We start from the raw sequence: 25,751 nt of genomic DNA, 5'->3' as shown, positions 1-25,751 counted from the left end.
TTAATTTCAAGACGTAATAATATGTTCATATAATGTTATTATCTCAAAATTACCGTCGTCCAACACTCTTCAAATTTGTGCTAAAATTCGTTACAGCATGCTAAAGTTTAAGTTGTTTAAAATGCTTTCAAGTAGTTATATTACAATCATCGGTCAGAGCCTTTTCTTTGGAAGCAAATCATGGCTGTGCAAAGTTTTAGAGAAATTATGTTGCAGTGATGAGCTTCGACTTTTTGTTGGATATTCATTTATGAATGAAGAACTGAATTTTGAGAGATTTTCTTGTTTTTTTTTTCTTATTTATTTACTTGATGCCTTTCATTATCTTTTTTGGCTAAATAAAAAATTCATATCTTCTTTATTGCTTTATTTCAAATGATTGAGCCGTAATGTAAACCTTTTTGTCATAAATTATTAATTTCAAAATTGTTTTTGGAATGCTGAGTCACCGTCCTTTTCAATTATTGGGTAACAATGGTCTAATCAGATGCTGAGTTCAGATCATGAAGCGGCTAGCTTGAACCCAGGTGTGTGTACACGTGGAAGGACACTAGCCCTTGGACGGCTGTTCGTTTGCCTCTTCGGCTTTTTGCCGACTTGCTTTTGATTGTTTTCTGTCTACGCATTTATACTAGATTTTGGCCCGCTCATTTTGTGGATCAAAGGAAATAAAAAGTAAAAAACAAATAAGAAAAATAGGTGAAAGAAAAAGTTATTAAATAAATAAAATGGCCACTTTTTTATAATTATATAGGAAAAAAATAAATTCAAAATTAAAATTCAAATCCTCATTTATAGAATAGTAAATTTTTATTCTTTTTATTTGGGTTCGAGGGCTATCACGCGGTACCCTGACAACTCAATTGTTATTTAATTTAATTTTTTGTTCTTTTATTTTTCCTAAAAAACAAAAAAATGGGAACATATAAAATTTTATATTTATCCCTTTTGAAAAGGTCTACAGTCTATTAAAATTGAGTTTGGGAGTGCCAGGCGGTCGATTTCCAAAAGGCGATTGAGGTTTTTTTTCTTTTCTTTGTGCATTTGGTTTTAAGAACAAATGGGGAAAAAAAAGAGAGGAAACTTAGGAGAAAATGAAGAAAGAAAGGGCAAAAGAAATAATTACGAAAATATAAAAAATAAATATTATGATGCAATTAGATTAAAGGACGTGAGAATAAAACGAAAAAAAATTAATTTTTTCTTTTTACTTTGATTCCCTTTCCTGTCGTTCATTATCTAAATATTACAAAAATAATTAAAATCCATAACAAATAAAAATGGGATTGAGAAGCTCTAGAAGTGAAGCATGTAGCGCCGCAACTAAATTCGTTCAACTTTTTGAAAATCGTATCATCTTATAATATATAACTATAAAAGGTCGGAGATTCTTTTGAGTGTCACGTGGCCGTCGATCAACGTCCTCAACCTTTTGAGCGCACGACCCTTGAGGGACTTTTGGGTCGGCCGACGGGTATGTCGAACCGCTACCAGCCTAGTCTATCCACGTGTTTAATGGAAGGGAAAAATTGTTTTCAACTTTTAAGAATAATTGCATTTTTTTCCTAAGGATCTGAAAAAAAGCTATCATTTATAATAATTAACGAAATATTATCAATGGTTGTCTTAGTGATTAGCTTTTTTTTTTTGTTTTTACAATTAAAGAAACTATTTTTGGACTTTCTAGTGTTTTGATTTTTTTCTCATCTTTCCTTTTTTTTTTTTGATAATATTTATGGATACTTTCTTTAAAAATGTTTATAATTTTTTATAGAATTGCCGAATATATTTTATTTATAAATTTAAAAATTTATCTCCCACAGTGAAGTGGGATATTTGTTTTAGAATTCACATTATAGATCAAAGTAAGTCCTTAAAAGATTTAATTGATTGATATTTGAGAGCTTATTTTGTTGCCATTTGTCAAACAATTAAACTTTCCAAGAGCTTTTGGTTGCCTTAAAGGGAAGAAAAAAAAATGAAAAAGATAAACTGTGAAATGAAAAAAAAAATGATATATAAAAACATTTCTATTAAAAAATAAAAATCAAATTGTGACATAGAAATATCCACTTAATTAGATAAAATAAACATAATATTTTAAAAAATTATTAAATTATTTTAATTCTTTTATTATGTTCAATTAAGTCATTAAATTTTATTTTAAATCAAATATGTTTTTTATAACTAACAATTAACTAATTATTATTAATTAAAGTATTGTTTGTTATTTATATCATATGATATTGATGTTGCATGCTAACATATTATATTAATAAAATCATATATGGAGTTTTAAATATAAAACATTTCAATCAACTATTAATTTCATAATCATAAACAAATAAAATATATATAATTAATATTATTATCAATGTAAGTGTTAAAATTAATTTTAATATTTTTATTTAAGAAAGATAAATTATTTTATTTTTGTATGGTAACTGCAATAAGCGGTGGTTATGGATAAAAAGTGCACTGTGTTTTATAGTATGATAATGAATTAATTATTCATATAACGAAAGTTGAAAAGTCAATGTGTAAACTTGAAGTAGAATTTTACACAAGGAGGAGCTCACTGCTCAGGGTAAAAATGAAGTTATGTTTGTTTGTGAGACGGGTCAGAGGTATTAGATTTTGCTGAAATGGTACTGTGAACCTTGTAGTTTCTCAATTCCAAACACCCTCCCTTATCTGTCTACCCATCAGAAAAATTTCAAATTCTGTGACCTGACCTTTCCTTTCCTTTCAATCGCTAGCATTGGCCTTGCCCTTGCCCTTGCTTGCTAGGGTTTGGACTTTGGAGTTGGACTCTTTGCTCAGACGCATGGTGAGAAGCTTTTTATCTTTGGTTTTCCACAGCTTTGATCAAATTTCTGCATTCGATCGTTTCAGTTCCGAGCAGAAGCATAAACTAGGAATTCTCTGATTGATTTTGTGGTTTGAGCTCAACTTTTCATTATGCTATGGCTTACGAGTCGCTCTTTTCTCTTTTTGCATTGTAAATTATGCTGTGGTTGCAGCTCAACTTTCCATTGGGTTTATTTGTAAAACTCACATAAAAGCTTTTTGCTTAGAGTCAAAATCTGGCAGATGCATTCTTTACTTTCAATCTTCACTAAATTCAATAAAATTGAATGGTGTCTTATTAAGGCTTCTTGTGAACTGAATTCATACTTCTTCTCTTTCACATTATTCTTTTGAATTTTGCATGCAAAACGATAAAGCACCTAAAATCGTGTTAAGCCATCTGCGATTTGAAGTGCCTTTTCTCATTGCAACATAAAAAGGTAGTGAAAATTTGTCAAGTTTCACGCCTTTCTCGTGATTCATTTGCTTTTATCAATTTTTTTATTTTCTCTATTACTTATTCCCCCTCCTTTCTTATTATTATTAATTTTTAATTGTTAAGTTTTGTGGGATACAGAGGCTACTAGAATTGTGATCGATCACTTCACCTTCTTCTGATAGGAGACAACAAGTTTGGTAAATCCATAATTTGTTTTTTTGTATTAACAAAATTCAGAAATCTTTTGGAGAGTTGTAGTTAGAGTTCTTTAATGGTGCTCGTGAGTTACCTACTAGTTCTGCTTTATTGGTTGGACATTTATTTAGTTTTTTCCTCTATGACTTGCACATTGCATACACTCATCTGCTTCTTTTGCAACACATGTCTATGTTCCTTCTACTTCACCGTTTACTTTTATGATCTATCAGATTATATTGGCTACACTCTTTAGAATTCCTGTCTTTCATGCTAGAAATAAGTCGATTTCATTGGAGAATTTGACTTCATTTTTCCTGGATTGCCAGATACTGTAACTCTCAAGATATGGGATGTTTAGTGTCAACACCAAAGGATTCTGGTGGAAATAGGAGGAGGCCAGGAAACATTGGTGAAATTTCTGTGTATGTACCAGGTTTACGAATTCCCAAGCCTGTTGATTTCTTTCAATCACTCGGCGGTCACTTGTCAAAAACATTAGTGGAACGCCTTACCGCCTTGAGAACTCGTATAGTTGTTATGGCTGGCCAAGAAGGCCCCACAATTACAAGAACAAGGAGGAAAACACAGCATGGTTTGTTGCAGCCAAACCTGGTCTGCTTTTAAACAGATTTTTGTAAGCATTTTTCCTGATATTTCGGTTGAAAATACTGTCTACAGGGGGTTCAACATTGGCAGATCTTCATCAGGCTCTTGAGGACTACTTGCCTGTGCTTTTGGGATTAATCAAAGATGGTGAAAATGTTATTAAATGTGATGCTCCTGGAAAATGTAGAGTGTACTGTATAAGATGAAGTTTAACACTATGGTCTGTTGTTATCATTCAGGAAGCCAGCTACAATTCAAAGTTCAGTTTATTTGGGTAAATCAGGAGGATGATGCTGAGGTCTGATTGTGGGTTTAGACTATTATTTATGTACATGCCTTTTATTTGCTTTTGGTGTTTGATTTGGTCCTCAACTCTTTGAGGAATACAGATTTAATGTGAATCAATTTTTTGGCAGGAAACAGCCATGTTTAATGCTTGGTATGAGGTGTTGTCAGTATTGCATTTGATGGCGATGTTATCATTATCACAAGCCAACTTATTGCTTCTTCCAAGGACTTCTGCTGATGGTTATCAACCCAAAGCATCAGAAGGTAGGTATTTATGAAGAAAAAAATATCCCTATACTGATTGTTTCTTTCATTCTCTTTTTCACCCTTTGTTTTAAAAGTTTAAAAAGACTGATTACTGGCAAATCTGTTAATCCTTTCTATTCAGTGTAGATTTTTATTCTTACCTTTGCTTTAGCCATTATTCTTACGGGCCTAATGACTGCCATTTTTTCTCGGTTAACAGAAAGCAGGCGAGCTTCTATTGATATTTTCTTGAAGGCAGCTGGATACTTGGATTGTGCTGTCAGACATGTTCTACCTCAGTTGCCATCTGAACTCAGGTGTATAAAGGCAAAATACTTGCAGTCAACTTTCTTTGATGTCTTCACAGTCACATTTGGGCTATCCAAATTTATTAGTAATCTATTGATCTCTAATTGGATTGCAGGAGAAATTTACCAGTAGACCTAGCAGAAGGAGTTCTTCGAGCACTTTGTTTGCAAGCATTAGGGCAGGTACTAACTCATCTCTGGAACGATATAGGAATGAACTGTTAGGTTGCTTGTGAATCAACTTTAGAAATGTGGACTGTCCGGTATCTCATTGGGTTGATTTGTTCTTTAAATGACTATGAATCCATTTTGGGGAACAATAACCAAAACTATCATTTTCTTCTGTTCCTGTAAATTTTGGAGTGACAAGTCTGAATGATACTGGATTTGTGGTCTAGGACTATACTGATTGGCTAAACTAGTTAGTGTTGCTGGCTTGCTGTACATGATCTGATATTCTTTTTCCATTTGATGACAGCTGTTTGGTTTTGTGAATTGCCGTTACATGCTAAAGATACTGCTAGTAATTTCTAGAAGCATAAATAGAGTAGCATGTTAGATGGCAGCTGTATCCTGCATTATATCCATGTTGGATATAATAGACATCTAGTCATCTACTGCTTCCAAAAACATATCTGATAATTTGCATATCCAGTTTAAAAATAAAATTTCAACTTTTTAGGTCCTTCCAATGCTAAATACTTTTAGATTATGTGTCAAATACATGTTAAACCTCATAAAAACCTTTTTTTTTTTGTGATAGATCATGAAAACCATTTTAAACATAGTTTTAGATTGAGTTTATAAATAAGAGAATATAGAGAGAATAGCTACAGGTTTAAACTTATTTTGAGAAGGAATATTCATGTATTTTTTATATAATGACTTTTTACTTATACAATAAAAATCTAATAGAATTGAGATTAGCATGAACACACACAAGAAACAGACACACAAAAAGAAAAAAGGAAAGAAAAGAAATGAAAACAAAATGTTGGACTATATCCTACTTTTCAAGAATTAGTATAACTATGTGCATAACTTACTATGCTCGTATCCTCTATTCCACATCCATGCATCAAGGCCTTAAATGTGGGTTTCTTTCTTTTATTTTGTTCATTGTTTTACCTTGAGTAATGTGGGTTATGTAAAACACTATAATTCTGGTGGACCAAGATGTGAGAGGATGATGTTTATTGCAGCTTCTTTACAGTCACTGAACATGAATAACATGGGATATATTCTCACAAAAACATTGGACACTCAGTTGTCAATATCATGTTAAGCTCCAAAGCTTTCTTATTTAGTAATGAAATTGAGGATATATATCAGCATCCATAACAATGTGATATGTTATAGAATTGTGTATTAAAAGGCTCACTGGATATGATGAACAATCAGTTTATGTGCCAAAATGACTTCCATTAATCTGTTTTCTTGATTTGATTGTGACTAGAACAAATAGGACGTGGTGATTTGATATTAACATGATTGTGAAGAAAAAAATATTTTTTAAATGATGAAAAGCATATTGGAGAAGTGCATTTGGAGTCTCATTATGACAGCAACATTCAACAAAATCTTGAGGAAAAAACTTTTAGGACCGTGATAATACCAGAAAAGTTGTATATGGGATTGAATGTTGGGCAGCAAAGTCTTGAAATAAGTAAGAAAAAGGAGTTTGACTGAGATGGAAATGCTACTCTAGATGGGTGGCCATACTGGATAAAATAAGAATACAAGTTAGTGGGTAAGTTAAGGGGAGAGATACTAATGCTTCTTGAGAAGATGTGATTTAACAGAGCATGCTTGTTTCAAGAGATGGGGATGAAGACCAAAGAGGACATGGATAGAAACTATGAAAATGATCTTGCTATGGCTGAGCTTTTTGAGACTATGATTTTGTTGTAGTATAGTGGTTCAATATGATCCATACGTAGTGAGAAAATGCTTACTTTGTTGTTTGTTATTGTTGTGAATGACTTTATCTTATTAAGCGAGGATACAAGTATTATTCTCGTGGAAACATGACTTGTTTGCTAAAAGGCCATTGAAGCCTTGAGCCATGATATCTTGTATACTTAATCAAATGAGAGTCCTTGCAACTGCCTAGCAACAAACCCCTGATTCTTGTGTGTTGCTACCCCCAAAGCCACTTGAATTGCAGCTCCATGATTCAGTATAGGTACGGACACACTAATCTTTGCAATCACTGGAAGGCTTCCAAAACAACCTTTACTATGAAGAGGTAAAGAATATTTCATAAGCACCTATCAACATAACAAGATAACCAGGCCTAACATATTGTCTGAGCAGTTTGTGTCTAAATCAGAAGCTCACACATTTCTGACCAGTCTGAGTCTAATCGACAAATTGCAATGAGCAGCATAAAACTTGCAAAATTAGAATGCCTTCCTATTGTGCTCATGGGACCATCTTTGATTGGCCTTCTTAGAGTTTCCTATTGTGGTATGAGATTTTTGGGCATCTAAATGTTTGGAAGGTTTTAATTGTTTTTGCATGATATTGTTCTTCATTCTTAAATCTCTCATCTCTATGTATGTCATGGAATAATTATTGTGTTTCTATTCATACTATTGATGCATTAAAAAATTTCATGTGCTGTGATGTGATGGAGTGATAGTGTTTCATTTTGTTAAAGAATACATAAGTAGAGGGATTAAGTTGTTGATCATGTTCACATTTCTTTCATTTGTGTGTGTATGTGTGAACAAATTGGAACAGACATTGCGTAGGCATTTTTTATCTTCTCATGGTTGAAGGTTACTTTTGTTTGGTGTAGGGTGTTGATATCCAGCTTGGATTGGCAATTGATAGCACCAAGGCTACACTTGCTGTGAAGCGAAGGCTTGCATGTGAGATGGTAAAGTACTGGCAGCAGGTATGGACGCGCCTTTTGTTTTATAATAATTTGACTCAGACCAGCCAAGCACATACTTTTAAAGTCTGGAATTCAGTTATACTTCAAATTTTTCATCAAATTTGCTTTTTTGTTAGATTTGCTTATCATTGTTCAGTTTCTATAGGTCATGTGTTTTAGTGGTGATACTCTATTGCAAATGGAGTATCAATGAGATTATTTGCATCTTGATAACCTTTCAAGCCATTGATTGCTTGTAACTTGAACTTAAGTTTCTTATATCCACATGGTTTAGGCATGTAAGTTGTTAGTAACTAGTGCTTGGGTTTAGGGTGTATGCATTGGAATTAGGGAACGTTTGAGCATGAGGTGGGGACTCCCATATTGTTTTGGTTGATTTTAGTTTTTGTGGAGTGTAATAATGATTGTGATGATTCCTTGCCTTAATGAGGATATTGGTGGGATTTGAGTGGCGAAGAGTACGAGGCCGTATCCTAGATAGAGTAGGTAGATGCATGGTATCTAGATAAGGGTTCAAGCCACTTGCACCGTCAACACATGTTTTAAGTCCAAAAGGTTCTTCGGGTAGTGGTGCTTGTTCCCTAGGAATTAAAATATATGTTGTTGTATGGTATAAGACAACAAGAACAAACTAAGGCCTTGCTCGTTAGTGCAATTAGTGCCAATGCGGCATAATGGGGACCACTAGCATTGTGGTTTGGGTGTTTGGCTTATATCATGTGGTGCGATGGAGGCCTTCCCACAATACCACACCTCCCCAATCATTGCGATAGCCAGCCCTCGGTGAGTGATGAAAACCCCAAAATAACTCACATGTTCCCCCAATTCTACATCAACCTTTCTTATTTACCCCTTTTCTAAAAGAATAATATTTTAAAACAAATAAACAAGCCAGCTAAGGCCTCATTTAAGATAATGGTGAGACCAGCTTTGGTGAAATCGAACACAGTGGTGGCAATGGGATTGTCAACTGCATTAGTCAGATAATGTTTGGTAAAATAGCAGTAGTAGTGTGTGAGAAGAGAAAATGACTAGAGGTTGTCAATGGGTAAGGTACCTGTTAATTTTAAGGTACTCGAACCATAACCCTATAAGAAATAAACTACCCGAATATTTTTTAAAATTACTACCCTAAACCTAATCCAAATGCATCTCCACTACCCTATAATTATCCTAATCCCTTTAAAAACCCTATTATGTAAAAAAATTATTAAAATACTATTCACGAGTACCTAATTACCTGAATCCAAATCCGTACCCATATTCATATATAATAATATTTTTCTTACATATTCCATATAATTTACTAATAATTAAATTAATAAAAACATGAATAATAAAACTTTAAATAATCAAAAACAAATATCTCAAACATAATTAATAAATTTGTAAGTTATAATTTTTGTAATGTTAACAAAAAATAAAAAGTAAATATATTTATATTTAAACTACATATATACTAAAAGTATTTTAATATATATAATAGTAATTATATTTTTTATAAATGAACCCAATGTGTATAAAATATATATATTAAAAGACATTACAAGTCAGTTAATAATTATAGTTTCATTAATTAATTAATTAACTATCTGGGTTTATCCTTAATTATATGAAATTAAAAAAAAATAACTAGGTTTCAAAACTATTATAATTTTACAACTTTTTTTTAGATTTATATGTTATAAGTTTATATAAACAAAGATATATATATTGTAATTAATAATTTTATGAGTTATAATTTTTGTAATGTTAACACAAAATAGAAAGTAAATATGTTTATATTTAAAGTACATATATATACACAAACACACACACGCCATTAAAAGTATTTTAATATATATATATATATATATATAATAGTAATTATGTTCCTTAGAAATGAATCTAATATATATAAAGTGTATATATTAAAAGACATTACAAGTTAATTAATAATTATAGTTTCATGAATTAATTTAATTAACTATACGGGTTTGTCCTTAATTACATAAAATAAAAAAAATAATTTGGTTTTATAACTATTCTAATGTCACAGCTTCTCTTTAGGTTTATATATTATAAGTTTATATAAACAAAGTTATATATATATTATAATTAATAATTTTATAAGTTATAATTTTGTAATGTTAACAAAAAATAGAAAGTAAATATGTTTATATTTAAAGTATATATATACTAAAAATATTTTAATATAGATATATATAATAGTAATTATATTTCTTATAAATTAATACAATATATAAACTATATATATTAAAAGACATTACGAGTTAATGAATAATAATAGCTTCATGAATTAATNTAATTTCATGAAATTAAAAAAAAATAGCTAGGTTCTAAAACTATTCTAATCTCAAAAGTTTTCTTTAAGTATATATATTATATAAGTTTAAATAAACAATGGTATATATTTATAATTAATAATTTATAAGTCATAATTTTTGTAATGTTAACACAAATAGAAAGTAAATATATTTATATTAAATGTATATATATAATAGTAATTATACTCCTTTATAATATGATATAATATTTATATTATTTAAACATAATTAATAATCTAATAATTTTTAATTTAAATATATTAATGTCATCATATTAATAATTAATCATACTTTTCATATATTTGTTAGTTTTTAACAAAAAGAATTGCTTGTAAAGTTGGTAAAAATTATATATTTTTAATTTAATTATTAAAATAATACTAAAATATTTATAAATAATAATCATGTTAGGTAACGGGCACCCAAGGGTGGTACCCGAACCTGATACGGGCAGTGAAATCACTACCTGAACCCGTCCTAAACCCGATTATAGGGTATCCTAACTCTATATAATCAGGTAGAGTATCCGTGAGTACCCTATAACCGAGTACCTACTACCATCCCTTAAAATGACCATAGAGTTAATAAATCAATGACAATAAATTTTTTTTCCATCAAATAATGATTATTGTTAATAATTAGTATACAATCTTTACACACTTAAAAGTACTAAAGTAATATCTATTTACTTGACTAAACCCTAAACCCTAAAAGTATTGAACGATGAATTATACTTTAATTGTGAATTTTATTTGTTTTATCATTTATACTTCTTGATCATGCAACTATATGTTTTAAAGTATTTTATAATTAATCTTCAATTACATTTTATGGGTTATTCTAAAAGTATTGGGCTTAAAGCCCATTGAAGGGGGAGCCTACGCATTTTAAAAAAAGAACTTATAAAAGAAGGAAAAATAAAGTGAAGGAGAGGATTTTGTGTCAGATTCCACATTGCTTGTGAATGATGGAGCATGAGATGGCGAGTTCTACAAAGGCTGCCCGCCCATCCATTTCTTGGGAGAGACCTTTTATTTTGGTTCCTAGATCCCTTATTGGTTGGAGTAAATTGATAAGTAATGGGGGAGCTTCATAAGTAAATTGATGAAGACTGTTAAGACTTCTAGAATTGAGTATATCTAAAAAACTCTTCATCAAACATAATCTATTATAAATTTAAAAAAAAAAAAAATCTATTGTATGGCCTTCAGTGCAAGGTGTAGTGGAGTTGCCAACTTGTGATGTTGCATGAGCAAATTTAAAGGGCACTTGATACTGCTGCTATTGTTGTTGTTTCCCCTGTGAAGGAAACTGATAATGATAATTTTGTTGTCCCTCTAAGGGTTTAGAGCATTGATTCCTGAGGTGGCCTTTCTCTCCATAGTTATAACACACTCTTGGACTTCCACAACCAACTAATCCTTTTCCACCATAACCTCTAAAATTGCCTCTTCTCCACCTGATCCTCCTCTATATTCACTAATGAACCCACTAGTACCCTGTGAGACTATGGTAGATTGATCAGCCACATCACTAGAAGTAAGAACACTTTCCTTGGTAGCACTCACTACAGTGGTAACCACATCAAATAATGAAGAAACATCCTTGTTAGCTAAGAGCTGAGAAAGAATCATGTCATACGTTGAATCTAAACCAGATCGATAGCCAAAGACCAATAGTCTCTCATGTTGGTCTTTCATCTTAGCCATATGAGTAGAAAGTGGCATGGCAGCGTTGAAATCTTAAGTAGCATGCTTATAATTATAGTAATAATCGATAATTGTCCATCCGTTCTAACTTGGATGACTAACCTCCTGTGATAAACCGTACAATCTCTTTATATTCCTTGTACCCGAAGTGCACCCATGCAATAACTCCCATAACTCTTCTAATTGTTGTAGTATGTTGCATTGAAAGAACCATCTTTCTATCAATTCAATTAACCATCTGTGAAAACGATCTTCCATCATCTGTCATCCATACCTTGGTAGCATGTTCTTTATCTGGATAGGATTCAGTAAGATGTGCTTCCTTCCCAAGTCCTCTTACATTAACCTTTACTAAAAACTTCTATTATGCAAAATTAGAACCATCTCCAGCTAGCATAAGATCAAATATTTTGTGATGTGGGGACACAACCTCCGCACTCTTACTATCTTTTGATGTTCAACACAACTGATATTCAACTAACAGGGTCTATCAATCTCAATAGAATCGTCAGCAAAGAAGACTTAAGACCAACTTCACTTAATAATTGATACATCCATTCTACGTCACACAGTTTGTGCCATAGCTCTGTATTCTGATTTTGCGCTAGATCGAGATACTACAATTTGCTTCTTACTTTTCCATGAGACAAGATTCTCTTCGATAAAAACACTATCTTGTAGTGGATCTCCTACCAGTCTTGGAACCTGCCCAATCTGCATCTGAAAAACATTCAATAATAGTGTGCCTGTGATTTCCATAAAATAGACCTCATCCTAGAGCCCCTTTCAAATAACGTAGGATTTGTTCCAAAGCTGCCCAATAGTTAATTGTTGGAGCAGACATAAATTGACTTACAATACTAACAGAGTATGCAATATCAAGATGAGTCACTGTAAGATAATTCAATTTTCCAACCAACCTTCTATACTTTTCAGGGTCTTCAAACAAATAACCATATTCTTTTGTAAGTTGCAAATTAGGAGTCATTGGTGCATTACACGACTTAGCACCCAACTTTCCTGTCTCCAACAAGACAAGAACATATTTTCTTAAAGGCAAGAATATATCTTTCTTACTTTGTCACCCCAACGCCCAAGAAATACTTCAGCAACCCTAAATCTTTTTGTCTGAAACTGGGTATGAAGAAAGGATTTGAGAGATGAAATACTTGTAGCGTCACTCCTAGTAATGACAATATCATCAACATACACTAATAGTAAGATTATGCCAGCCTCAGACTGTTTATAAAACATTGAGTGATCACACTTACTCTTCTTCATCCCAAACTTTTGAATTGCCTCATTGAATCTACCAAACTAAGCATGACGACTTTGTTTCAGGCCAAACAAAGATTTTTGAAGATGATAGACTTTCCCATACTCCCCTTGAGCAACAAACCCATGTGGTTGCTCCGTATATACTTCCTCCTGGAGGTCGCTATGTAGAAAAGCATTCTTGATATTTGATTGATGTAAAGGCCAGTCATAGGTAGCAGTCATAGAGATGAATAAACGAACAGAGGTGGGTTTAGCTACTGGAGAGAAAGTATCAGAATAATGAACACCATAAGTCTAGGCATACCCTTTAGCAACAAGATGGGCTTTAAGGCGAGCCACTGATCCATCGGGATTTACCTTTATAGCAAATACCCATTTGCACCCAATAGCTTTCTTCTTGGTGGGCAAATCTACCAAATCCCACTTACCATTCCCATCTAAGGCCACCATCTCCTTTACCATAGCAGCACGCCAACCAAGATTAGACAAGGCTTCATCAATTGTTTTAGGAATTGAAATGAAATCCACGGATGATACAAACGAACTAGAAGAAGACAATGATCATAAGAAACAAAGGATGATATAGGATAAGTACAGCAATAAAGAAATGAAGACTAGGATCACGGTCACTAGAGACTGGATTTGACGACGAAGGGATTAGTAAAGGGCATGTGCTTTGAGTCTCTTGTCGTCTGGAACAGACATGGAGAATAGGTGGCCAAGGAAGTGCAGGATCAGGTGTAGGAATATTTGGGGTAGTGACAGAATGGCTTACAATATAAACTAGTAGATCATCTTCCTCCCTCTAACTATTATAACTAGAAGATGAGGAAAAGAATGGAGTATTTTCGAGCAAAGTGACATCTATAGCGACAAGATAGTGGTTAAGAGTTGGAGAATAGCAACTGTAACCTTTCTGAAGACGAGAATATTCAAGAAAAACGCATTAGAGAGATTTTGGATTTAATTTGATGACCTGGGGTTGAACATCACGAACAAAACATGTACTACCAAATATCCTGGGTTGAATAGGAAACAAAGACTTGGAAGGAAAGAGGACAGTATAGGGAATATCACCATGAAGGACAAAGGAGGGCATCTGATTAATTAGAAAACAAGTTGTGGAGACAGCATCAACCCAAAACTGTTTCGAAACTTTCATTTGAAAAAGAAGTGCTCGGTCTACCTCAAGAAAATGTCTATTTTTTTTTGTCGGCAACTTCAAATACAAGAAGATTGATGGAGAATTCCATTTTGAATCATATAAGACTGAAATTTATCGAAAAAATATTCTTTGGCATTATCATTTCCTAATGTGTGCATAGAAACATTAAATTGTGTTTTTATTTTAGCACAAAAGGCACCAAAAATATAGTACATCGGAACGATTTTGTATTAAGTATTGCCAGTGGCACGAGAATAGTCGTCAACAAAAGTAACAGTATTTGAAACTAGACTTAGACACAATGGGACAAGGAACCCAAACATCAGAATTGACTAACTGAAAAGTGGACATAGCTCGCTTATTGACTCTAGAAACTGAAGGGAGACAATGATGTTTGGCAAACTAACATGACTCAATCCACCGATGATACATTTTGAAATTGAGGACATAATTTCTTTAAGGAAGATGGAAAAGGATGTCCCAATAGACAATGCACCTCAAAGGGGGTCAATACGCTTGAACAAGCAATGGATCTTGGCACTTGTGTGAAGATAGTAGAGATCTCCAGACTCATGACCTCTACCAATAATCCGCATCGTCGTAAGATCTTGAAATAGACGAAGATCGGGAAAGAATGAGATACAACAATTTAAGGCACGAGTGAGTTTACTAACAGAGATTAGATTAAAAGAAAACTCAAGTAGATTTAAGACATTGGACAACAAAATTGATGGAGTTGGATTAATAGTTCTAGAACCAAAAACACAAGAGGTTGGCCCATTTGCTAAAGGAACATTAGAGAAGGTTATATGTGATTGGAAAGTGAAAAATAGATTCGAATTACCGTCATGTGATCTAAGGCACTAGAATCAATGGTCCATTTGGATGATGAGGAAATAAGACATGTAGTGGAGTTACTTGACTTATCGATAGCAGTGATAGGGGAAGTAATGGATTTTAATGACTCCTAGTGCTGAGAGAATTGAGCAAATTCATCTATAGAAGCTGGAATAGTCTTCTCAAAAGATGAAGTATTAGAAGCTGCAACATTTCCTGATTGACCTCGCTGAGACTTATTTTGGAGTTTCCTACAAAAATGCTTTGTATGGCTCGGCTCATGACAATAATAGCACACAATTCCTCCTGACTTCTGACTACGACTATCAACATCTTGGTTACAATTGCCCGTTCCCCCTCCTCTGTTGCCACTCCTATTTTTTTGATGACTTACAAAAGCACTGTTATTAGTCTGAGCCAACGTGGAGCTGGAGCTTTTTGTACTAAGTAGTCTTGTAAAGGTATCACGCAAGGAGGAAGTCTCGGAACCAGAAAAAATCTGAGATTTAATAGTCTTAAGCTCTGGAGGGAGATGCACAAGAAAACTCATATCTGCCATTTGCTCCGTTGGGCCTTCACATCAGGGCTAAAAGGCAACAAAACATTAAGCTCCTTATAAATTCTTTTAAATCCATAAAATAGGCTGTGAGAAACCTTTCTTGTTTCTCTACACAATAAAATGCTTTACATACATCATAAATACGAGAGATTTCCCTTTATCGGTATATCAAAAATTTAAATAATCCATCAACTGTTTAACAAACTGACAATGATTAATCAAGCTAATAATCCCACTGTTAATCGAATTTCGAATTTGCAGGAATAACCCTTCATCTTCCCTCATCCAGGTTTGCCTTTTATTATCAGTAGGAGGATCATTAGTAATATGATCATCCTTATCGATGCTTCTTAAATAGATCCAAACTATCTTGCTCCAATCCAAATAATTGGAACCATTAAGCTTATGCTTTGTGACCTTTGTCATCACAGGAATCACATCAGCCACTACCACTGAATTTTCCTCTAGCACAGACTTTGCCATCTTGAAAACCCAGTAACAAAACCCACCAAGAGTACCGTACTATCTTGTTGAAACCTTTCGGTGTGAAGACCAGAAGAGAAGACGAGTGAAAATCTCTGGTGGATAGCCCCCCACGTGCCAGCTTTTGGAACAGAGCTAGAAACTAAAAGTGGCGCATGACAGCCACTTGCAGGGTCTCCTCCTAGTGCCAGCTGTGAGATCAAATTGTCACCCTATATAGGTTTGGGTGCAAAAGAGAAACTAAGAATTCTGTTTCAAAGAAAAGAGATCTGCCAAAACAGTTCTGATACCATGTTGTTTTGGAAGAGAAAACTCAGTATTTTTCATTCATAATACATCATCTATATATACGGTCTAAACATCTCTAGAATAGGAAAAGAATAAAGAAGATAAAGAAAATAATATCTCTATAATTATGGTGATTCCTAATCTCTATAATTACATTAATTAATAAAGAAATATTCACAGATTTCCTATTCTATAACAATATACAGTATTAATCTTTTACAATTTGTATTGGGTTGAATACAAGAAAAGAAAAAAAATACTATATTATATGTTAAGAAATATTATTAGCTATAAGGGGTTGTATTTGATGCTCTGCCAGAGGATCTGTGCTATATACAAACAGTCTATCAGAAAATGACACCTCATTAATGAACAAACTAAAAGTTTAGACGCCCTTAAACATAGATATCCATAATTTTTAGTTTTTAGTTAGATAAAAATTATTACTTCTATGTTCTTTTCAATTTTCTCTCTCTTGAACCACAACAAACAAAGAAAAGTTCAAGCATCTAATGAATCAAAAATAAAAATTCTGTATGGAGGAGGTAAATAGCTTTCTTGTAAGTACTTTGAGCACTTTTAAATGTCTGGGAGAGGTTAGTGAAGGAGTTTAGGCTGAAGGTGCAAGAGAGAGAAGATAGCAGAAAAAGCCCTAATCATTATTTTCATGCAATCAAACATTTAAATTTTCTGTTTCCCAAGAATCTAAAATTTCAGATAAAAATTTCCCAAGCAGCCACTACTTTTCACCATTTTAAAAATGAAACATTACTTATACCAAGACCAAAATATTGTACAGAAGTTGGGGTGCAACAGATTTGGCTTCTAAGTTGCATGAAAATCGTGAGTCGCAAAGGGCTTGTCATGGTTCATGGCCAACATTGGTTATTTCTTGCATTTTAGCCAGTGGACTCCTGTTCACAAAGGCCATTATTAAAGCATGGTTGCTTTTTCTGTTGGAAGATTTGAAAAAGAGAAATTTAAAAAAAGTTAAAAGGAGAAAGAGTTAAAAGAAAAGAAGTCCAGGAGTTTTTTCATTTAATAAGTAATTAATTGAAAACTTAAAGTTATGAATATTTATGTCTAATGACCTATGAACTTTCAGTTTTGTTTGGTAATGAGGGTTCAATTTTTTCGTTGACTGATACTGTATATCATCTATACACCAATAGTGCGTCAAATATAAACTCTAACTATAATAATATTAAGCTTCATAGACATCACAATATTTTGGTGTTTTATTATGGCAAATCCATTATTGATAATTGTTATTCTCAAGTCTTTGACGATTTTTTTATGCATAATTTGTAATCCATTTATTTTGAAATAAAATCGCACAATGTGTGAGCATGTAACTAGTGAAGTTAAAGGGAGCAAATGAGAGGTGATGCTTCTCCAACTCATAGGAGATAAGACTTATAACCTGAAGATCAAAGATGACTCATCACTAGTGACTAATTGCTTCTACTTTGTCAAGGATGGATGATCAAGATAAAAATGAATCTTAGAAGAAAAAACAAAAGCCAAGCTGGATGGAGGATGAGCAATTAATGCAGAACAACTGAGGGGAAATAGAGCTAGAGTAGGGTGAAAACTAGGAAAGGGGGAAAATTTGGAGGAATAAAGAGGAAAGAAGACATGAGAAAGGCTGGAAGTAGAGAGGAAAAAGAAAGAGCAGGTTGGGAGAACTTGGCTATTTTGACAGTGGCTGCATCATTCTCTCTTGGTAATGTGGTTCGAAGAAAATTTTCCTCTAGTTTTGAAGCATTGTGGGTTAAAATCTTTTACCTTTAAAGATAAATCAGAACAAGACTTTGGAGATTGTGAGTCTTGTTGTGCTCTGAAGAAAAAATTAGTTCTGTAGACCCTTATTTCTTATGTCTATACAATGAGTTAGGTAAGATGATGTCCATAGAAGAGACAATATGCTTATCCAACATACTTGTATTCTTACCTTGGATTTGCTTATCCTCTATTTTATTCTCAAATTCACTAGACAACAATGTCCAAATAGAAACCAATGTTGTGAATGAGAAGATTGTGAGTTAAAAGAGACTTAAGAATGTATGCTGACAATTTGAAGATCACGAAGGAATTGTACATGAGGTAGTTGAGACAATGAGGATGAATTGGATTACTCATGAAGCCATGATAATAAAGTAACCGTTCTCTCGTACAAAGTCTTGAGATTGGTCATGAGGTTTGTGTCAATGAACCAAAATTAGACAGCAGCTGCTGTGGTAGTGGCTGAGTCTGATTAGTTTCATTAGTTCTTGAATGAAAAATGTGCATAGATGCCAATCAATGTCCTTGAGCTAGAACTTACAGCTAGTTTGCAATATTTGGCACTTAATGAGCATCTCCGACCTTTTTCTTTTTTTAAAAAAATTATCATAGTTTTTTTATTTTGAAAGGCAAAAAAATTATCATAGTTGATAATAAAGTTCGAAAAATGGTTTGTCTTTTTTCTTCACCAAGCATTTTATAATCATTCATCTTGTCTCAATATGTCATCTATTTGTTGAACAAAGTGTAGGTAGTGATCTTGAAACATGTATTTATATTTGTTGCCATTTCTTAACAGGCTCAAGATAACATTATGAATCTTCAATTATCAAATGGCTGGGGTGAAAAGCATCGACATTTTGTGAAGTGGAAATACATTGAAGCTAAGGTATATCCTCTTTTCTTTCATTTCTCTCTTTAGTTATGAGGCCAAAAGCATGGTTCTGTAAATATTCTCCTAGTGCATTCTTGAATGAAAATTTCAGTTTATAGATCTTTCAAGAAATAATAACAATATATACTGAATGTAGAAATATCAATCAAACGGATATTTGCTAGAATTTCTAGCAGTGTGAACTATATTTTACTTCTAGTTAAGAAAGAGATTAGTCTGCAACTTAGACAAGGCACTCACCTTGTATATTAATGCACTTTGGCAAGATATGTTTGGTTGCTGACAAGCAACCTTAAGGGAGTGATGAATGTTCTTGAACTTTTTGCAATGCAATAAGAAAAGGCTTGATATGGCTATTTGAGAAGAGTTTGAGAATTAGTTGAAATATAGTGATATATGGAGCATATGTATTGGTGCAATTTGAATTAAATAACTCTATATTACTTGGACTCAGCATTTTTGGTGGTGTACCTGTGTCAACATGGCTTCACACTGACATTTGTTTGGAATTTGTGTCCGACACCCCCCCCCCCCCCCCCCCCCCCAAATTGAACGAGGAAATAATGACACAGTGTGCCAACTAGCTGCTCTAACCAGAATTTTTTTGCTCACTTTGATCACCATTTTACTTCAATTAGTGTAAAATCTTCATGCTGCAGACAAAGAAACACTAATATTGTTCAAATTCAGTCACGTGATTGACTCCAATCTTTTCATTGTTAATGGCACCAACTCATTTGTTTTTATTTTGTTTTGTTTTAATTTGGTTCATTTATTAATACGATTTTACCACAAAAGAAAAAAAGGAACTAAGAAAGAAAAATCAATACACTGCCATTTGTCTGCATAGTTTGAACCAATTTCAATGAATGAGAAGGAAAAACTGAAGGACATTTGGACCTCATTCTGCTTTAGAGTTTTGGGTTCGCAGGGAGGTAGGCTTTTTTTTAATTTTGTTTCATTTTCAAGACCCAAAACCAAAACATTAATATCACGTTTAACTTCACATAAATAATTAGGCCACTGATATAGTAATATTAAACATCTTAACGCTCTATTATGAATGAAGAATTTCTGCACCTTTATTTTTTTTTCAGACCTTCACAGCTGTATACCAATGTCTTCAATTGCGAGCAATTGTCATGTCAGATACTTGTATGAATATCTACACTTCAACTCAGTCCGAGAAAACATATAAATAAATATCAGCATTGTAGTGCATAGCACATTTCAGAAATGGTGCCTCTTAACTGTAGGGTGTTGCAGTGATTATTACTGTTGAGTATGTATGATATTTTTTCTGTAGAAGGGATTGTTACTGGTTGGGCATGTTGGCCATTTCCTGACCAACTTTACTCTCCAGTCTTATCTTTTTGTTATTAGGATTCTACCTTTGAAGTTCAAATGTGACCTTTCTCAGATCAAATTTCTTGCATTGCAGGTTATGACATTACTTTTGTATTAAAATAATTGAATGTAAATTACATGCTAATATAATCAGACTGTAATGATGCACCCTATCTGGTTTCTTCTGCTACTAACACATGGTGCTAGTATTGATGACTATCTTGAGATTGATTTCTTGGATAATGGTAGTTTATAATTATATTTATTTATTTACAAAACGTACAGGCTGCAGCATATTATTATCATGGATTAATCCTCGATGAGGGAAATACAGAGAAATCCCATGGTATGGCTGTAGCTGCTTTGCAAGCTGCTGATGAATATTTCAAAGAAAGTAAGAAGGCCTGTGAGGTGTTTAATGCAGCTCATCCTTTGTCCAGGTAATTTATTGGATCCTTTTCTGATTTACATACTTGCAGTCATTCTCCCTTTAGCTTTTTGAATGGCTAATTGGTCTTTTGTGGTAAATAATATTTTTTTTCTATACAGTTTTCTTCTTCTTTTTTTTTCAAAAAATTTTTTGGGAAGCATCTATTTATGTTTATAGGTTATGGCACTAAGGTAATTTTATCCTTGTGGGAACAGGAATGGGATAGGAAGGTGGCAAGGGACCTATAACCCAATGAAAGTGCCTCTAGGAAAAACAGGAAACAAAGCAAAAGGCTAAAAGTGTGATAATTTGTCATCCATAAAATATTCAAGAGGGATGCAAACCAAGATATCATTAGTAGCAAAAATTCCTTAGTCCTATGATGCACATCTGTAGTAAATTTAAAATCCATATAAGTTATTTTTTATTTTCAAAAAGAAAAAGTCACTAGACTTTTCTGCTTAATCCCAGCATGTTTGGTAGAGAATTTCAAAGGATCAAAAAGGGAAGTGTCATGTGGGAGAATAAAGTCAAATAGGAATTCAGGGCTGATTACTGAATGGGCAACCAGTTGAACTCTATTTATGAGCAAAATTATGATCAAACCCAACAACTAACTTCAAATCACACGTACTAGTTTATTTCCCCCAATAGAACTCTGAATAGGGAATTCCCTTTTGCACCCAATAAATTCAAGTTTGTTGTCTTTAATCACTATCGTAGGTGCACTTTACTGTTCTCATTCTCATATCGAACATCATCCTCTAGTCCATTTTTGACATCAAAATCACCTGTCAGCATGAATGTGGTTGTCGGTACTATCCTTTCCAAGGTCATTATCCTCAGTATATAGGTTTCCACTATTTTGAAATCTCCATCTAGGGTTCCTCAAAGTCCTGCTCCAGAAGTTAACCTCGTTTTGGGCCTTGTGAAGCCATGTGACCTTTAGCATTGCACGGAAAACACTTCATTGAAGAACCACTAAACCCATTAGTACAACTAGCTGCTGTTTGGCCCAGTTTCTTTTCTCCAAAATGCAGAAGCTGGGTCAAACTGGGTTTTACAAAAACAGTGTATGATCTTTTTGCAGCTATAAAAATGGAAGCTTTATTGGTGCTTTTAAAAAAGCTAAATGAAAAGCTTATAGACAAATTTAATAAAATTTTAAATAGAAAAAATTGACTTTTTTAGTTATTTCAAATACATTTGATTTTTTTTTAATCAGTTCAAATACATTCAAGTTGATAACACTTTTTGAGAGCTCTACTCCAATAATATATATTCTTGCAGCTCCAGTCAGGCCAAATAGGCTCTAGGATTTTTGGTATTAGAAGACAGAAGTTCCTTATTCTTAGCAGTGCTACCATTCTTAAGTTATAATGATGAGATGCCCTTCTTAGCAGTCCTATTCTTAAGTTCTAAAGATTAGATGCCCTTGGATTTACTATGACTATCAAACTGTAAAGGAGTGATGTGTTGGGAAAATTTCCAAATATATCTCTTAGAAATGAACACACTTTTGATAGTATCTAAAGAACATAGAGTTGTACATCCTTATTAGTTTCCTTTTAAGTCCATGAAAAACCTCCTAGCTGTATGAAAAGGATCCTCACTAGGCTGCACCTTAGCATGTGCTCATAAATTTATCCATATAACTAACTGGTTACATTATTGGCTTGTTGAAGCTAAATACTTGATGAGCTGCACCTAGCAGTTGTATCTTAGTGAGGCATACTTGTTTGGTCACTCAAGTGACACCACTCAAAGCTGTCCTTCAATTTTTCCAACTGATCTATGAGTTCACTACAGTCCGTGTTCCCATAGAAAAGTTGCCAATCAACCTTAACTGAATTGTGCACGTTATAATGATTCTCTAGGTACCTAGGAAGGTGCCTACCTTCTCTATTAAGCTATGAGCCAAACTCTTGGTAATCCTTATGCTGCATAAGATTGGTGGCATAAATTGATGTCTTTGTTGGAAATTGCTGTCTTTTTAGTTTATAAGAAACAATTTAATAAAAAGATGCATAAATTGACATGTTCAATATTCTAACTAGATTTTACATTTATTCTTAATATGTGATGCCAGTAGGTGAGTTGCTATCAGACGAACTCACTACTATATTTTAAAAAGTTGAAAATTGAGTTGGTGTCTTATTCAACGTGGTAACAAACTCTTACACTGTTCCCACTTTTCCTATTTTAGGTTTACATGCAAAAAAGTGGCATCTCCCATCTCCTCATTAATAATAATCTGTTCTTACAACTAAAATTATCTGATAAGAAAACTTTTTCTATTTAACCACACGGGTAGTGTGTCATTAATTTCTATTTACACATAATGCATTACATCTAAATTTCATGTCTCAAAGCATTTCCCTGAGCATTTTCTGAGTGGAATTTTTGTCCTGAGCCTTTTGAGATTCGGCTGAAGTGGGCTGCCTAGTGTTTAGAATCTTGGTTTATGTTGAAAATTTTATCTGGAGAGAAGAATTAATTATGAGAAAATAAGATTTGCTGGCTCATTTTCATTGGGAAAAGATACAAATACGTGTTACTGTACATATCCCAATAATGGTACACTAGAGAAGTATTTAGTTTTTCCTGCTTATTGGAGGCTAGATTTTAAAGTATATGACCTTGGGTACCATCTTGACTGGCCCTTTTGATCAGGTAATCTTGTAGATTGGTAAATTGATCTAGCCAACATGATTTATCTAGATGCTTGCTCTATTTGGACTTGTTCTCTGTTTGCTATATATTGACAAACTAGTATTTCTAGCAATTTGAAGTTCCCAATTAGTAGATTTTCTGTCTCTTGCACTAGCAGATCACGCTGACTTCCTAAATACATGCTAAAGATTCTTGATGGTTGGTGCAGAAATCCACCCCTTTGGGGAACAATGAAGTATCTCTCTGAGAAAATTCCAAAAGACACTTCTAGCAAGGTGCGGATAAACCGTGACCTCTACTCTCATGAAAAGTAAGTGTATGGTTTCTGATTGCAAATTTAAGAGTCAATTCTTTTGGTTAATAAAAGCAACGTTGATGAAGATACAGTAACTTTGGGTATTGGTGGTAATGTGATGTTCAGAATCATGGAGACAGCTCCAACTTTACCAGATTTTGCTTTAGCATTGAAACCTGATGAATATCAACTACCTCCAGCGGATCCCTCATGGAACGAGAATGTACAAAGCCACATTGGCATTAATCAGGTCAAGTCTGATAAAAGATAGTTGTGAGTGATAATTCTTGTATCAAAGAGATACAAGGGCCAGCCACAAAACAAAATACAGATATAGCTGAAAAGTAGGTGGACTTGTCCAATTGTTGTGTGTAGCAGAGGTCCATCCACTTCTGTCTTTTCATTTTCTTATTTCTTCACAATATCTTTTTTCCCCATAAATATGCTGTAATAAGGCCTTGCTCAAGCTCATGTTGCGTGTAAATTGACCTATTGGGAGTTGTTCTGATAAATGTATGCCTTCTTCTTCTTTTCTTTTTGCTATTCTTTGATTTTTTTTTTTTTTTTACTTTAATGTGTGCAATCTGCCTCATCATCAATGTAATGTTTTTTTCTTAATTGTTTTCTTTTATCTTATGTCTCTTATCCCTTTTCCTTTACTTGAACATATTTATTATTTATCAAACGTTAAGTGTGATGCACACATGCTTCTGGTTGACCTAGCATCGATTCTTTATATATATATATATATATATATGAATGTCTTAAGTCCTTTTGTTTGTTAGTAAAATTGCATGGAAATTTTCAAAACGACTGCTGTGGACCTTGTAATAATGAGATAATAATGTATTACAGTACTCTATTCATCTCGTTTTTTTTTATTTATTTCACAGTAGGTTTTTTTTTTGAAAAAAAAATCCTTAATAATGTATTTTTATATTTAGGGATGTTAACGGGTAGGGTACTCGTTAATTTTAAGGTACCCAAATACTAATTTTATTAAAAATCAAATATCTTAATGCTAATAATTACCCGAATAATTTAAAAATTACTATCTTAATCTTAATCTTAATACATTCTCACTACCTTATAATTACTCTAACCCATTTAAATACCCTGATTAAATAAGAAAAACAATGGGAGTTTTCACCTTTGTGTGCAAGAGCAGCGTCAGGGAATGGATTGCCAAGCAGTTGGAAGGAGAACTTGAAGGTTTTGGCTGCTTCTGCTTATGAGCTCCAGAGGAAACTTGTTCAGTGTGCCGTTGCAGTCGACTCCTTTGGCGGCGTTACCTCCTCTTTCTCTCTCATCACTCCTAACTTTGCTGTTTTTTCAGGTGATTATTGGAGGTGGCGAAGGCAGAGGTTTCTTAGGAGGAGGAGCTGCAGCTTTTGTTGGAGGTGTTGCCCTAGCGGTAGAAGCACCAGCAGTTGAGGAAGAGAAAGTGGAGGAGAGTGATGATGAAGATATGGGATTCTCACTCTTCGATTAAGTGCCTTTCTGTCTATTACTTAGCAAGTTATTGTTTACATTTACATGTTTCTTTTCTTGGTTTATGCTACATCAACTGGCATTGTGTTTTTTGAGTTAGGAATTTGACAATTTTATAAGTATGTGGTTTTTCTTGTGCTTCTATTTTCAATTTCTTGTTTTGTTTCATATTTCCTTTTCCTTTTTTGTCATTGATTTTATAGTCGATTAGCTATTGCTTTGGTATGGAAGAGAATTGAAAGAACAAATTAAGTTGAGAGATAAAGCTACTTCTGTCAAAGAAATAAATAAATAAATAAAATATTTATAAATAGTAATTGGGTTTGGGTAACGAGCACCCAAGGGATGGTAC

At 33.3% G+C, this 25,751-nt stretch overlaps 1 protein-coding gene and 1 pseudogene across 4 annotated transcripts; both read left to right on the top strand.

Annotated features, from left to right (window-relative positions):
* On the top strand, nucleotides 2,605-24,451 carry LOC18604495. 4 transcript variants are annotated; one of them, XR_001927265.1, is made up of 14 exons: nucleotides 2,607-2,830; nucleotides 3,428-3,486; nucleotides 3,814-4,079; nucleotides 4,166-4,240; nucleotides 4,333-4,391; nucleotides 4,510-4,645; nucleotides 4,848-4,944; nucleotides 5,052-5,118; nucleotides 7,739-7,837; nucleotides 19,068-19,157; nucleotides 20,796-20,950; nucleotides 23,822-23,923; nucleotides 24,035-24,244; nucleotides 24,299-24,451. XR_001927265.1 is itself a non-coding variant. In XM_018118398.1 (12 exons), exons 2-12 carry the CDS (start codon nucleotides 3,833-3,835, stop codon nucleotides 24,177-24,179), a joined length of 1,272 nt encoding a protein of 423 aa, XP_017973887.1. In that variant the 5' UTR covers nucleotides 2,607-2,830; nucleotides 3,814-3,832; the 3' UTR covers nucleotides 24,180-24,451. The 4 variants fall into 4 exon arrangements, 2 of the variants coding, with proteins under 2 accessions (XP_017973888.1, XP_017973887.1); XR_001927264.1 differs by lacking the exon at nucleotides 3,428-3,486; XM_018118398.1 differs by lacking the exon at nucleotides 3,428-3,486 and having other exon boundaries at nucleotides 24,035-24,451.
* Nucleotides 25,030-25,523, top strand: LOC108661245 (annotated as a pseudogene).

The sequence above is a fragment of the Theobroma cacao genome, chromosome 3 (assembly GCF_000208745.1).
Source record: "Theobroma cacao cultivar B97-61/B2 chromosome 3, Criollo_cocoa_genome_V2, whole genome shotgun sequence".
Classification (NCBI taxonomy): Eukaryota; Viridiplantae; Streptophyta; class Magnoliopsida; order Malvales; family Malvaceae; genus Theobroma; species Theobroma cacao.
The sequence above is the reverse complement of the archived record's forward strand: the minus strand, read 5'-3'. Positions and strand labels throughout refer to the sequence as shown.